The sequence below is a fragment of the Ambystoma mexicanum genome, chromosome 4q (assembly GCF_040938575.1).
Source record: "Ambystoma mexicanum isolate Mex_15411 chromosome 4q, UKY_AmexF1_1, whole genome shotgun sequence".
Taxonomy (NCBI): Eukaryota; Metazoa; Chordata; class Amphibia; order Caudata; family Ambystomatidae; genus Ambystoma; species Ambystoma mexicanum.
Window position 1 is genome coordinate 20,968,751 of NC_090928.1, and position 15,980 is coordinate 20,984,730.

General features: G+C 44.2%; 1 protein-coding gene across 6 annotated transcripts in view; it reads left to right on the top strand.

Moving 5' to 3' along the window:
• TARBP1 (TAR (HIV-1) RNA binding protein 1) overlaps positions 1-15,980 on the top strand; it is a 2,688,190-nt gene that overhangs the window by 1,265,336 nt on the left and 1,406,874 nt on the right. For all 6 annotated transcript variants that reach the window (XM_069607367.1, XM_069607363.1, XM_069607366.1 and 3 more), the window contains exon 13: positions 5,929-6,023. In XM_069607367.1, coding sequence (XP_069463468.1) covers positions 5,929-6,023 — 95 coding nt within the window. The remainder of the gene's footprint in view (positions 1-5,928; positions 6,024-15,980) is intronic.

The following is a 15,980-nucleotide window of genomic DNA, read 5'->3' on the forward strand; positions in this document are numbered from 1 at the left end:
TGCCAGCAGCCAAGACACTGTGAAACCATACCAAGACGATAAAGGCGCAACTCTTCCTTTTTGGGATCTCAACTGGAGGAAGCTTGTAACACAAACTATCAGTCAAGAGTCTCTCTAGAAGATATTGAGAGTTTCTGTGAAGAAGTTTATTCTATAATTTGTTCTCAGTTTAGGGAAAACCGGAAAACAAGATGTCAAGAGACTATAAAAGGCAGTCATTGCTCAACTGTCCTTCCAAGAGAGGAGAAGCTTGGAATCAGTATTGCCATCACGTTTGAAAGTAGTTTTAGGAGTTTTCTTTCTGGCAGGCAAGTACACCAGGAAAGAAGATTGTGGTTTGATCAATTGTCTTTGTGGTAAAAGATGTGTTGAAAAAATCTTTGTCAAATTAAGAAGAGTTCAATTACTTTATAAATTGTTTGACAAGCAGTGGCATCACTAAAACAAGTTGTTTTGCTATCCTGACAAGTGTTATTTCAAGAAGTATTGATTGAAGTGCTATCTATACAAGAAGTGGTTCCTTTGAAGAAGGTGGTACATGGCAACATAACAATTGCATTGATTTTGAACCTTTGCTTGTGGAAGAAGTTTAATCATCCTTTCAAGAGGGATATTATGGAGAACCTAGAGTTGTTTAGAATTATCAACCAAACAGTGTGGAAGAGACATTTGTTGTGTCCCAGAGACAGACACACAGTGGTTGACAAAGACTTTTCTATCATCTTTAACAGAACTTTGTTGAATCAGTACTGTTATCCAAGTGGTTCTGAATTGATCCAGTGGAAGGAAATACAACCCTGGTCGCAAGGATTGTTTTGAAGGACTTTTAAGTTTTATTTACATAATTGTTTTGGTGAACTAAAGTTAGCCATGTTTCCCTTGTATGATTTTTGTTGTGTCCATTAGTGTGAGGGCCAGAGATATTTTGGACGCCGGGTCATTTTTCTTTAGTTTTAGTTTGCTAAGCAGGGACCTCTCTATTAGCTTGGGGAGAGTTAGACATTTATCCAAACCCCTTTTTATTTGAATAAATGGCAAATCTCAAACATTCCCTTTTTGTCCGGCTCGCATTTCTGACCCCAACACTGTGATTTAAATCTCCCGGCTACAGGATTGTACTCACAACAACTATAGCGCAGCCTGCTGTCTTGGTCTTTTCCGCTTTGCATTACTCAGTTCCTCTTCTTCGTCCGAATACTCTTGCAGTTATGGGAATTGAATCTGTGGAAGTGTCTATAGAAGTGTTTGAAAGCAGGTTAGCGCTTGCTAACTTGTAAGTTAAGTTTGGGGAGACATTTTCATGAGGTATGAAGGGTAAGTCAAGTCTCTGGTTTATACACAGTTCTTGTTGGATGGATTTTGATACTTTTCCTAGGTGGATGAGGGGAGGTGTAACATGCTATCATGACATCGGGTATGGATGGGGTATCCTCAAAAGAGGAATGGAAATAACATATCTCTTCCATTAGTGCTCTGCTACCCTCCCGGAGGCTATCTCCCCCCATGTGACCCTCCCTCACATAGCCGCCCACAGGGTCAGGATAATGTAGTGGCTGCTGTGCCCTGGTCACATAGGGAAAGGTTATCGCTGGAAAAAGAGTGATAACACCATTGGATTCATTACACTCCTGAGGTCATATAATTTGGGCATCTACATCTCAGCACAGGATGTATGGATATCCTCAGAGAAGCTAGAAAACTAAAAACCAGAAACTTCTACATAAACTAATGGGGGAGATTTGCTTTTTGGTGTAAAAGAAAAAAGATAAGTACTATGAATTGCTCAGCTACAGATGTGTTACTATACCTTACGTGCCTATGAAAATCAAGATGGTCAATAATTCACTTAAAGTAGTAGTTCACCTACTCAACATCAGAACACTAAACATCATGGTGTAGAATACCAGTTGTTAAATTCTTCATGAAGGGAGTAACACTTGTCCACACTCCAGTGTCTTTCTTACCACCCTCCAGGGTGGGATCTTGGGTCCACCTTTTGAACCCATGTGCAAAGCCTCACTTAAGGAGCTAATGTACAAGGTAGCTTTCTTCATTGCTATTACTTCAATAAGAAGGATATGTGTGTTACATGCCCAATCAGTTTCGGCAACCATTTGTTGCTATACATAGAAACAAAGTGGTGTTAAGAAAACCTCCAATTCTTTTCAAAATACCATGTCAACTAATCAATTGAATTACCAGCTTTTTTCCAAAACCCACAAAGCAAATGAGAAAGAGCCCTACACACACTACATGTGTGCATGCCTGTAATAAACTAACTTGACAAAACCAAAGATATACGAAAAAGACAAACATTATTTGTGCCCATGGCAACAGGGAGAGAAGGGGATGCAGTTGCCAAGACAACAATTGCTAGATGGATTGTTAAGTGTATACAAATGTGCTACTCCATTCCTAAGAAAACATTGCCATTGACACCAAGGGCCCATTCAACAAGAAGTATGGGAGCTTCACAAACTTCCCACTGGAGGCCATTTGCAAAGCAGCTACTTGGAGTTCGGTACACGCCTTCATATACACAGCACTATTGTGTGAACACACAAAGTCAGACCCCCAGGTGGGACAAGCAATCTTAAGACATTTATTTACTTCTACCCCTCCAGTTCACCCGCCTCCTTCACAAAATACTGCTTGCTATTCTTTGCAAAGCATGTGAATCTAAGCAGATTCACAAGCTCCAAAACACAAATATTACTTACCACTAATAGTGTTTTTTATAGCTTTAGCTGAATTTCAGTGGTTTTGTTGCGTTAAGTTCTCACCTTAATGTCCCTGCAACTGAAGGTTTTTCCTTGAATTTGAAGGGTTTTGTTATTCCATAGATTTTTAGAACACTTCCAGACCACTAGCATGGTCTTCGGCCATGGTCAGTGGTGCCCACTGTCATTTTAAAACGCTACCAGACCACTAGCCATGGCTTTTGGATTGCAGGATGCAGGAGAACTCGCAATGTTTTTAGGTAATGCACAGTGAGACTAAATTATTTGTCATTGACCACACATACGCTGGTTAAGCAGCGTGCTCCAAGCGTTACGCCCCTGCGGCAAAACGGTTGCACCATAATGGCATGCGCCTAACTGGCTGTGCCGAAATTTCCTGTCCCATGCTCCAAGCCCCTTGTTTTCTGGCCGGTCTCTTGGTGACTGTTGTGATACATCTCACAACCCCAACTAACCACATTTAAGCAGCATAGAAACGGGAGGTTTGGGGAGAAATGACTGGATGCAAGAATAACATATGCTGAGGTACTTTCTGCACCCATAGTGAAAATCAAAAGCTGGCACCCATGAATATACGCACAGTACTGCTTAGCTTCAAAGTGAGTAAGGGGCCGGCCCCCTCAGGTCATGTTGCTGTAAGTGGTCTTATAACATTGCCTCACTTATTAGGCACCATGCACTGAGGGGGCTAACCTTTTCCTCACTTTGAAGCTAAGCAGGGTCAGTCCTGATTACTGCATGGATGGGATACAAGGATCAGCAGTGATTTTTCACCCTCAATGTCATTGAAGCTGTAAAAATATCTATTTCTTTTTATTATGTATAAAATACTGCAGGCTTTGAAAGCTCCCAATGTTTTTAGTTTATGCCCTGTGCAATTCAATTATTTTCCGAGGAGATCACACTTTGGTTAAGCTGCGTGCTATAAGCCCCTTGTTTTGTGGCCAGTCTCTTGGTGACTATTGTCATACACCGCCCAACCGCAACTAACCACATTTAAGGACCGCGTAAAAGGGAAAATAATGACCAGCTGTTAAAATAACACAGGCCCAGGTACTTTTGCCCCCGTACCGAAAATCAAAAGCTGGCACACATGAACACATGCACAATAAGTAAACCTATATCTTAAAGTGAAATCCACAAATGTAGTTCAATTGACCTTTCCTTTAGAAGAAAGTGCGCAAGACAAAATAGCATTGGCTTTTCAAAAAAAGTAATGAACACCAGAAAAATAACTTGAGAGCGACTGCTCTAATACATATGCTAGCAAAGTATAAAAGGTGCTCACCTTTTAAACCCAGAAATCTGTCGTGAAATATTCCATGGAAAACAAAATCCCAATACGAAATAAGTGCTTGTGAACTTGTGAGTAAGCATCTGCACTGGGAACATGAAAACCCTGGTAGCCAAATACTTGAGCAAGCTTGCCAGCCTAAAAATAAAAACAAGGGGTTGCGTCCGCCCTCGGAAATAGTTGTTTGAAAAGCAGCCACAATCTGGGGGGGGGAAACTGCACTAGTGTCCAGGACTGCAACCTCTCTTGCCACATTGTGGGCGAATGCTCATGACTTACTTTCCCTCTCACCAGTTCCCCTCCTCACCCCCATATCTAGCTTTCAAAAATACAAAAGCTAACTTGAAAAGTACACATACCATAGTGTCACTGAAATATATAAATCCTCATAGAACTGTTAGGCAAAAAGTGTACACTTGTGGCATTATTACCCCATCTTGACTGTGAGACAACTACCAGAAAGCAATTCAGCAAAAGGCAAAAAATGGTCTTCGAGTGCAAAACTTTCAAGGACTGACAGCAGCACAGTTTGAAAAAATAAAATAATTTGGATTCCCATTCGGTCTCCCATCCATGCAGTAACCGGAACTGTCCCTGCTTAGCTTCAAGGCGAGACTGACCCTGCTTAGCTTCGAAGCAAGGAAAGGGCCAGCCCGTTTCTCTAAGTGGTCTTGTAACTTTGGCTCCTTTATCGGGCAACATGGCCTGAGGAGGCTGGCCCCTTCTTCACTTTGAAGCTAAGCAGGGTCTGTAGCAGTAAAAATATCTTTAAAAAAAAAAACAACCACGGGCATTGAACTACACATACCATTTAACATCGGCAAAACGGGTGAAAAAAATGCTTTCCTACCCCCATGCCCTCACCAAGTGCCTCCCTCATTTGTGCCAGCTTCCCCCACTCCCCAGATGGCCTCCTCACCGCCACTGCCCATTCCCTTTTCCCCACAACACAGTTTATGTGACAGTTTGCTTTGAGATATCGGCTAATCGAGGCTACAGAAATCTCAGTCCCTAGAACCCCTCCAACTCCAAAATTTCACTTGGTGCCCTTTAGCCCCCCCCCATCTCTCGCCTGATGGCATGTGCATGTTTTTTGACCTTCAAATGGCTCTTTTTCCTTCGTTTCATTTTCCATATCTGCGGATACCTCTCACATCGAGAGAAACACGAGATGGCAGTAGTTTCATTTCTAAAAATCACTGGTTTGGGGTAAATCCCAGAGATATCTAAGCCCCCTTCTCTGTCAAATAATTTAAAACACTACTGCACGGAATAACCCCAAACCACGCATTTATCGCAAGTCAACGCTTCATGCCCAAGTTGTTTCGCACCTGGTCCAAATCCGTCCAGTGGTTTGGGCTGTGCGCCTTGGCAAAAATTGTTCGTCTATGGGAAAATGAATGGGAAGTAGGTCGCACTTTTGGCAAAAATGTTTTTTATTTTTTTACAAATCTTTACGAAACTTTGCAGTCTGGGGAGGCCGCAGGTTTTTGATCACTTTCTAAATTTCATTACTCGAATCAAAAGTTGCTAGCAATAGAATTTTGAGTCTTTCCTATGGGAGTCCGACTCACCTTAACTATCGGGCGGCTCTCGCTGCCCTATTATATATGACATGCTTCATGTGTCAGAAAACAAGGATGATGGGTGCCCTTAGGGCAGGGATAGTGTTACAGGTACACCCCTGTCGACACCCAATTTTGGAATTTGAAAAAACAATATGTAATACTCTGCACCAACCACTAGATGGCAGCCTATGCACAGCGTGTGATTCAAAGCTGATGCAACTACAGGTTCGTCTTATTTTTCATATTCGTCTAGAATGTGTTTAGGGGAATGTTTCACAATTAACTTTTATGTTTTGTTTCTGTTATGTTTTATGTTTCCATCTAGGTGGACTACCATTGTGTCTTATGGATTCTATTTTACCTGCAGTTCCTAACATTTTGGAATTTTTACTTCGAAGGCTAACTTGTGAGTTACGAACTGTAAGTACTATTGGATATTCTGAATATGTATTTTTTTATATTTGTTATTATCTAGTTAATGTATTCAGGGCAGCAGGACTAGATGGTATAGAAAACTTTGTGTTAAAAGGTAATGCAAATGGGAAAGCAGATTCAGGAAGAAACACAACGTGGTTGTGTTGGAAAACGCTGCTGTTTTTCTTTCTGAGTTTCTCAACTTGGAAAGAAAAACCGCAGCGTTTTCCAACACAATAACGTTGTATTTATGTTTGCGGCCGCTTCAAAAGCGACCGCAAACATAAATACAACGTTTTTAAAGCTGCGGTTTTATCTCTAAGTTTTCCGGGCTCCTCCAGCCCGGAAAACTTAAAAAAAAAAAACGCAGCTAGTACTTATTTAAAAAAAAAAAGAAATAGCACTTACCGAGATTCAGCTGCAGCTTTCCTGCTCTGGTCCCCGTCCTCCGCGTACAGCACTAATGAAGGGAAAGCCACCCAGCGGTAGCTTTTGTTTACTACAGCTGGCTGGCTTTTCTTTCATTAGTGCCGCAAAAGCCAGCACATGAGGGCATCCTTTTCACAAAATGGATGCGCCCATGTGCTTGCTTTTGCGAATTTTGAGCTTGAATAGCTCACAATTTTACATGGGAAGTTTTAAAAAAGAGAATGCTAGTATTTTTTTTTTATGTTGCCTATCTATTTTTTAATTTTTTTTACTAGACCATGCCTTTAAGGTTCAAGGTTATATACACAATTACAATAACTCACTTTGTGCTCAGGCAATCTACAATGGCAAATATATAAAGTTCTAAGCGGTACCACAATTATCATTAGATCTCATTAAAGTGCATCAACTATACTCTGGTCAAATGTCACACAGATGAAATTAATAAGGGAAACCAACAATAGACATAGGAGGAAAGCAGTTGGTTAGAACAATCGGTAGAATACGGCCCCCTACCACTAGAGACAGTTCTGTGTGGCGATCCCCCCCACCTGGGCAACCTGCAAGATAACGATATACCACAAGCCCAGTCTATATATTGTTCAATGAGTCTTATTTCTTTCTACAATGTTTCTACCACCCCAGTGTACCTGGAATAGCAGAGTTCGACGACGGGACGTCGACGGATCCTTCTTGATCGGCTCCCTTTAACGCAGGAGCCACGGATCGTCGAGATCCCTCAAAGAAAAGGGTGAACAACGGCGGTGAGGTAGCAGCTCTGGTCCTGGCTGTGCTCAGCGACGAGTCAAAGACGTCCTGCAAGGAAGACGTGTGCGGGGCACCTCGATGTCGTTAGTTCAGGACTGCAAAGAGTTTGTGAAGAACTGTGGCCCAGCAAGGGCGTCGAGCCGTCTGGAATCTCTACGGTCTTTGGGTGGCGGGAAACCTACCGGCAGATACGCGTTGACGGCCTGTCCTTCTCCGGCAGGATAAGGCGTTTGTCAGTTCGGACGAGCGTGTCTGGGACTCAAAATGTCTTAGGCAAAAGGAGCGTTGCGGCTCCAGTCGTCGACGGCACAGCAGCAAGCAGTCCCCGCTTCTGGGCAACTAACTTCGACAGGACTCGCGAACCCTGGTCGATGACGGTGGAGGGCTGTCCGGTGCTTCTCTTCGTTTCTCGTCGGCGGTCCCCATCTCCGGCTGACGGTCTTTCGTAGGCTGACTTCTATGGCACTTCGGCGAAGGTTAGCGGTGCTCTATGGTTCCTCGGAGCTCGGGAAGAGGGCGCCTAACCAGGTTCTCTCTGGGTCAGTCCTTGGAGACACAGCAGCTTTCAGATCGATGAAGTAGAGCAACAGCACTACTTCTCTTCCAGCAGGGCTTCAAGGTTAAGCTTCAGTTTCAATGTCAGTTTCAACTCCAGCTTCTGAACGATTTCTAGCAGTGAGAGGCTCCCAGATATACTAGTTGATCACCCATTCACTCTGCTGGGTCACATTCAGGCAACCAATCACTCAGAAGGGCATTCAGCAGTCAGTCAGCCAATCAGGCGCACCGTGCTTTCAGGCCATTCTTCTCCATTTAGACACTCACAACACAGAATGTGGATTCGGACAAGTACCACGCCATTCAACACTACACACTGCATTCATACCAGCTTTGGGAAGGGCTGTCTCATTCATTGTGTCAAACACCAGATACTAGACACCCACAACACAGAATGCATATTCGTCGCACACTCCATTCACCCAGGTCGCACCCACAGGTCTACCCACAACATACGGTCATTGGGAAGGCTCCAGCCAGTCTGGTCGGCACTTCCCCACACTTCCATATATGGAACTTCCACCCAACAGCCAGTCAGGGGGAAGGGACAGAGACAGGGCTTCCCGGGACTTCGGGAAAACCAAGGTAACAGGCGATGGAAGGCAAGAGGCCACGGGGGCCATTTTGTCTCCATCAGGAATCTACCGATTCCAATGACAGGGCCTGGGCATCCCAAAATGGAGGATGCTCAGGGCACATGTCAATTCACCATGGAGCTGCCACCAGCCCATACCCTGCTCTGTGGGCCACACACAGGTGCCCAAAAACATACACTAGGGGCACAGGGTTGTACCCCCACTCATGGGTGCCATATGAACTCCTGCGCGGAAAACACAACAGAACACACAATAAAAAGCAGTAAAGGACAAGGATACGGAGGCCCTGTCCCTCCGATGCATTTCCAGCATCACACTATCTAAAAGGTTTCATTTTGCGAACCATAAAAATAAAATAATGTATTGCTCATGTAAACCCTGTGTATTATTGCTCTCATTTGATTAGGTTTGTGATTGCTTAATCTATCATTTATCATTTATTTTGAATAGTAGTAATTTCTTTTTTTATGGACAGTCTTTTTGAAAATTCCCAACATATTGAAATATTTTTTGACACAAACTGGAATATTTGTAGAAAGCGTCCTTAGTTACTGGCTCCAAAGGAAACTGTCACTTTAGTAGCTTTACATTACAGAATGAGCATGCCAACATAGCCCTACTACCCAATCTCGGGATAACCCTAGCTCTTAATCCTCCTTGTTCATCACCAACCACTAAATCCACATAGTAGGTTTTGCATCTTTTGGGCAAATTCAAAATCACTTTGCCTGTCAGTTACACCAATCTTTCTTTTCTCTGTCCCGGCCTCTTCCTTGAAGGTTTTTTTTGTTTCATTGTTTGTTGGTGTAAAAAAATATAGAGACCTTGTTTTGTTTTGCCTTGTTCTTTCACATGCCCATGTTAGGGAGAATTCTCATTCTATGGCTAAATTCCCTCACCTAGTGAGTCCCCCAGCAGCTTTGCTGGATTTCTGGAGTTTATTTTTTCCACTTGGTAAGTGTGCCTCTTTTTCCCACTCTTACCTGTGTTTTGTCATGTGCATTTCTACTTGTTGTGTGATCTTGGGCTCTGGAGCACACCACTCCAGGAGCCCAACTTGTTGTGTGTGTTACACAGCACCTTTCAATGCAGTAACACAGGGTTGTCTCTAAGACTTCCCAATAACTCCTTTTTCTGAGGCTGACTGCTGTCCCCCAGAAACAGGTAAAGTTGCCATTAACTTTACATAGTCAAATAACCACAGATCCAGTACACCCTATCTTACATGGAGTATTGGAAAGGGTTAATCCTTAGCCCTTTTTATCTGTCCCTCCTGGAGCATTGTTTTGCTCTTTTACCATTTAGACTTGGCTAGTGGCAGTGGTATTTTATACTATATAAACGTGATATTGTTTTAGGCTATTATATTAGCCTCGAACATAAACCCGCTTGACCAAATACTCTTTCTTTTGGCTCCGGTCAGGTTTATTCGCCATTTCTTTTTGTTAAAGTCCTTCTTGTGTTTTACTTTGCGCGGCAAACAAGGTTTGCCTTTTTGTTCACCGTCTTTTGGTGGGCTTCTGCCAAGAAGCCGCCCTATGGGCGCTTGGGTGTCTAGGTGGACTGAATGTGAGAGAGGGGTGTAGTCACCCCCTGCAGAGGGTATCCTAGGAAACCCAAGTCGCACTTTGCCATGATTGGCTGAGGTGAGGTGGTTGTCTGGGCCGGACAACCCCCCTGCTGCGTGATTGACAGCCAGGCTGTGTGAATGGGGGATTTTCGCATAAAAGGCAGGACTCTTGGGCTGGAAGTCAGAGTCGCCACTGGAACTACAAGGAACCGATGAGAAGCGGAGAAGAAGACTGCTGCTGCAACGACCCCGTCCCGGTGAAGCCCTGCTGCAGTCCTGAGCTATCTACCCTTCAACGACCAGAGAAGATCCAGTCCGGAGTCTTCTTCCCTTGAGCCTGGTGGGGTCAACCAGCTCATCACAGCAAGAGGATCCTCTTCGTGGTCGAAATCGCTGCACACTGCTGTAGTGGTCTGGATAGCCACCTGAAGAGCCTCTCCTGTTTTAAGGAGCACACCTTTTATTCTCCCTTGCTGCTGCTGGCTTCATCCCTATGTGGTGCAGACCCCTCCAGACGTCCTCCTTCTTGTCTCCACGACCGAAGCACCAGGAACCGTGGGTCTGCAGGAAACTACCAGGAACAACTGCCGTGGCACCAGCTTCTTCTTTGAATAAGGTAGTGTGTTCTGCTTCAAGGAACCAGGGTGAATCCATTTTCTCCTCATCCAAGGCTTGCCCTTGTCTTCCCTCCTTATAACTTTTGCTTCCCCTGTTGACAATATCCAAGTACCCCTGGCAACGTTGAATCTTGAACTGTCTGTGTGATCCTCGACAACAGGAACCCGGTTCCACTTGACACTGGCTCTGGCCTATTGATTTTTGTCTTTCCGTCAGCGAGTGTTCTTTGATTCTGTCTGCCTTGACAAAAGTATTGCCTATGATTTTTGCCCCCAACTCTCTCTGGTTAGCCCAGGTGCTAAGTGTGTTTTTGCCCCGGTAACATTTCTTGCCGTGGATACGCAACCGAGCTGTCAAAAAGTGATTGCACATGTGTGCCCGGTAACATCTTTTGTTTCACAACACCGGTCCTTTGCTTTGTTGAAAGTGTTCCTTTGGACCTGCTTTGTAGATTTCCTGGTATACACCCCTGCCAAGAATCTTGGTTCAATCTCAGTTGTCTGGTATACTTGCATGCCTGAGCTTCTTTTGTAGGGTTGCAGATTGTTAAGACGGATTTCTGAACTCTGACCTGGTGGGCAGAGGTTCAGAAGGCCAGCCTAGTTTTTTGGAACAGGGTAACCTTCTAGACAAGCCAGACCAACCAAGGTAGCATTGGCGGCGGTCAAGACTAGGTATCGGGAGGGGTGAGGGTGTAACGGTTACATGGACTCTTTGGGAGCGTAATACCATTTCAGCCTGTATACCTGATACCTGGAACCCTTTAGGATTCTTTTTACGTGAGGACAGAAGAATAACAACAATAGATGTGCTGTAAAAACTATTAACTGTAATAACTTCTGGATAAGGTGTGTATAAACACATACAAATTACCCCACTCCCTTCTAACTCTGGTGCTAAATTCCCTTCTCATCTGTGTTTTGTAATTGTGGAGCTCTCCATCCTGCTTTCAACAGGGGCGCATTGATATGGTGAAACAATTGCTCAGCTTGGTATACTGTAGAATTCAATAATTCTTTGAAGGAGAGTGTCTATCTTTGAAAGAATTAGTTTTTAGGTAGGTAAGCAGATGACACTATTATTTTTTTATTTTTTTATTACTTGATTTAATTGTTCTAAGACAATTTTTACAAGATTCCTCGATGGAGGTCAAGCGGGACGAAAGGAGAAAAGGGGAGTAGGAAAAAGAAAAAGGAAAGGAAACAGGGAGGTCAAGACGGAAGATTAACAAAGGCTGAAGGACACTGTTTCCAAGCCTGTTATCTTTGTTAATGGACTGATCAGGTCCGCCTCCCCGGGTCGTCTAAGATTGTTTTTCCTTTCCCTTTCTCGACATCAAATGGTCAGGGCAGTTTAAAATGCCAAGTCCTTCGAAGAAGCCCACTACGGCGATGATCCATCTGGGTTTTTCACCGCTCATCAAGTTGGTCCAACATTCTTCCTCGTCAAAGCAGTGTGGGTTGTTAAAGAGACGACCCTGATGAAGCGTGCGCTGGTTGCCCACTCCTTGGCATCTTAATAGAAGATGTTTTAGTGTTTCGTCTGTGTCTGGAAGTTCACAGAATTGACATGAACTGGAGTTTGATTGTTTCCATCTAACTAATACTTGCTTAGTATATACATGGTTCAGTCGGATGCCCATGAAGTTTTCACAGAGCTTCCTGCCTGGACATTTTAGTAGGTACGATCTTGTTCCATTGACTTTGGCAGGATTAGATGGCCAGTTAAGGCTTAGCTTGGAGGTGTGTGCTTCATCTAGTGTTTGAACCCAGTCTCTCTCCATGAGGCGCTTTTTTACTTTTTCTGGGTTAGATATGAGTTCTTCTTGGGTGCTGCCCACCCAGGCTAGGCATTTTTTGTTCTTTGTCACCCAGGATTGTAGCATCTTACACGATCCGGCCTGAATTTCCTGCTTTATGGCCTTCAGGATAAGCAGTGGAGATGGCAAGAGAGTTTTTCTGTAAAGTAAAAGTTTGTTCCGAGCTACAATTGAGCTCAAAGATTCAAGGGTTAGTTCCCTCCTGATTAGGACCACAGGTGTGGACTTTGGTAGATTTAAAACATTTTTCCAGTAGGATCCTTCTAATCTCTGCCAGAGGTTTGTGTGAATATATGGCATTGCTTCAGCGCCGTAGGTTATGGCTGGGGTTACCTTCATCCTATAAAATATCAGAGCTGGTGCCAGAGAGAAGCGACCATATTTGTTTAATAGGATTCTGGTCTGTGTGATCAGGAGGCGTAGTTTTTTCCACAGGCTTTCGCACATAGTCGTCTTTTCCCTCTTTGTTCAGTGTAAATCCTCCCCCCCCCCCCCCCTCCCCCCCCCAAGGACATGATTTTTGTTTTCTCACGATACATCTGTAAATTGTATGCTTTCAGGTAGGAATCTAGATTTCTAAGTTGTCTTTGCAGTCCTATCGGCATTTGGTCCATCAAGGTTATATCGTCTGCATACAACAGTCTTGATATTTTCTCTTCACCTAACCCTGGAGGAAAACTTCGTACCTTGAGCTCGTGTTCCTTATAGTCGTCAATATACGCATTATATAGTGGGCATCCTTGCTTGATGCCTCGAGCAGTATCGATCCAAGATGATAAGAGGCCTTGATGGTTGAGGCGTACACTCATCGATGTACCACTGTACAGTTCCTTAATAGGGTTCAAGATCGCGGGCGGGCAATGTTGTCGGTCAAGTTTTTCCCATAGGAGTGCCCTATCAACACAATCAAAGGCCTGAGTCAAGTCTATGAAGGCCAAGTACATTTTTGGGCTGCCCTCATGTACTTTTGCCTTCAAGACGCTCAAGGCTAAGATGTTGGCTAATGTCCCTAGGTTTTTTTACAAAACCTGCTTGAAGAGGGTCATTCACTTTGGCGGACTTCGTCCACTCATGGAAACCTTCCAGAATGAATGATGCAAAGAGCTTCCCACAGAATCCAATAAAGCTATCGTGGCTGGGATTATCTCTTGTAACCTTTTTGAAAATTGGCACTACTATGGCCTTTTTCCAGGATGATGGAATTGCAGCTGATCGAATTCAGTTTTTGAACACTTCGCCAATAAACGTTGCCCAAGTTTCTGTGCTGTGTTTTAGGTCGAAGTTGGTGATTCCATCAGGCCCTGCCGCACGGGAACCATTGAGTTTCATAATTTTGTCGGTGATGGTTTCCTGATCTGTTGGAAGCTGCCATATTGCTTTCTATGTTATTGAAGTAAAGGTGGTAGAGTTCTCGGGGGCACTATAAAGAACACTGAAGTGTTTTATCCACCTGGATTCACCGACTGCATTTGTGAGTAGTAGGTTATCTCCCTTGGCCTTGGCCTTGACTAGCGACCATAAGTCCCTTGTCTTCTTGCTGCAGATGGTCCTCAGCATTGTTTCTGCACCGTCTTGATTTCTTTGTCTTCAGGTGGCTCTCCGCCAGGATTGGTACTGTTTGATTGCTTTCGATGCGGCCTCTTCCTTTATTTGTTAGCAGGATTTGTTGGCTTCGCGTTTCAGTCTTCTAATTACTTTCCTTCTCTCTACCAGTTGTCTATTAAAGACGTGGGCAGTTGCGGTTGGATACAAAGAGGGTTTTCTCGTGTTCAGTTTGAAGGTTGAAAGCACTGCCGAGTAGTCTGCTGTGTTCCGGCTGTTCGCGTTTTCCTTTGTCGTTGAGGCGATGTAGTTCTGTGTCAAAGCAATGATTGACTTATTCGTGAGACGTAGGCGTGTGCCATAAGTATTGACCTCCAATATTGAGTTCATGAAGCTTTTTTTCCAGTTTATTTGTAAGCCACGCGTAGGACAGTATATTGTGGTCACTGTATATAGTCTTTGTCACTTTGAACGACTCAGTGTACTTCAACATGCTTCGTGACACGTAGATATAGTCTATCACTGCCGCATATCCCTTTGTCTCCCAGGTAGGGATGTGTTGGGGTTTGGTGTCCAGTGTAAAGTGAAGGTTGTGCAGGTCCCTTGACTAAATTAGTGTTGACCAGAGGCCAGCTCAGCCTAGGGGACTTTCGAGGTGAGAGGTTAAGTCGACGTTGAGATCACCTGCACTGATTATATGGTTGACTTCGTCTTCAATCAGGGCAGAATCGATTGTCACTTCTAGCTCAGTCAGGAAGCCCTCATTAGATGTTTGGAGAGGGTTCCAGTAGATGTTCAGAAGTAGAATCGTATCCTGCTTCTTTATTCTAGAGGTTGGAATTGGAGTGGGCCAATCAATGATAGAGTCTAGTATAAATTCTGTTGCCTTGATTCAGGCCACAGCCTGATTTTATGGCTGTTAATAGGGCTGAACGCGGTCTTCCCTTAGGGCCCTTGTAGGCCGGGGAGTGGGCTAGCTCAAATCCGTCCAATGCAGGTTTTGCGGTGAGCCATGTCTCTTGGAGGCAAAGTACATCGTAGTTGGATAGGTTACATCCGTTTTTGTGGTCTGATGGGAGAAACCCCTATTATTCCAAGGGCCTAATAGCAATTTTGGATCAAGAGTCGGTCAATGGGTACTGTGCGTTATCCGAGCCTCGTGATTTTCATTTAATGATGGCTATTTACCTCTTAGTTTTCCACTTGGCATTTAAACCAGTCATTTTTATCTTCTTTTAAAGTTGTTTTCCTGGTCTCAGTGATGTTATGCCTTATTTCACTGTTAGGGGCCCTTAGGTCTTCCCTTGCGCTCCTTAGCTTTTTGTGGCCAGGGTCCTCGGAGGTTCTCTCGTCTAGCTGTTGTATGTCTGGTGTATGTCGTTTTAACCCTTTTTCTTGCTCCCTCGAAGGCCAGGTCATTTTCATGTTCCAAGTTCTGTGGGCTTAATTTTGGTGTTTGTTACCTCGGATCTCATTCTCCCTCGAGGATGCTCCCGGTGTCCCTCACTGGGAAGATCTTCTTATTCTTCACGGGGTGAATTCGAGGGCACTACTTGGGTTTCTGCCTCGAGGTGGAGAACATTGGCGCGGTGGGGTTGCAGGCCGCTATTCCTTGTGCAGGATCTCGTGCTTCTCCTCTATCGCTAAGGTTAAATCGAGGCCCAGGTTTTTTAGGTCATCTTTGGCACTCCAAAGCTATTTTTGGGTTTTGATTGAATTAACGTGCAGGTAAGAGCTATCCTTTCTTCCGTTGGGGTTCGGTTCCAGTCTGTTAATAATGGTTGATGGACAGGCTTGCAGGGGTTTAACATGCTTGAAGATGTTTGCCATTGCCCTATTGTTCAAGGTACACTTATGTTCCTCCCAACGTCTTTGGAGCTTGAATGTTCGTGTGGATCTCTTTTGATTTAGAGATTAGGTCGAATGGGTAATTTGGACTCCCGTAGAGGATATGATCTTACGTTCACTTTTGAGTTGTGAACCCTTCACTTGTAGTGAATTTTAATTTTACTGGGGAGGCAGTGTGTGTCCTTTCCGCCTCTGAAGTAAAGTGCTCTTCTTTC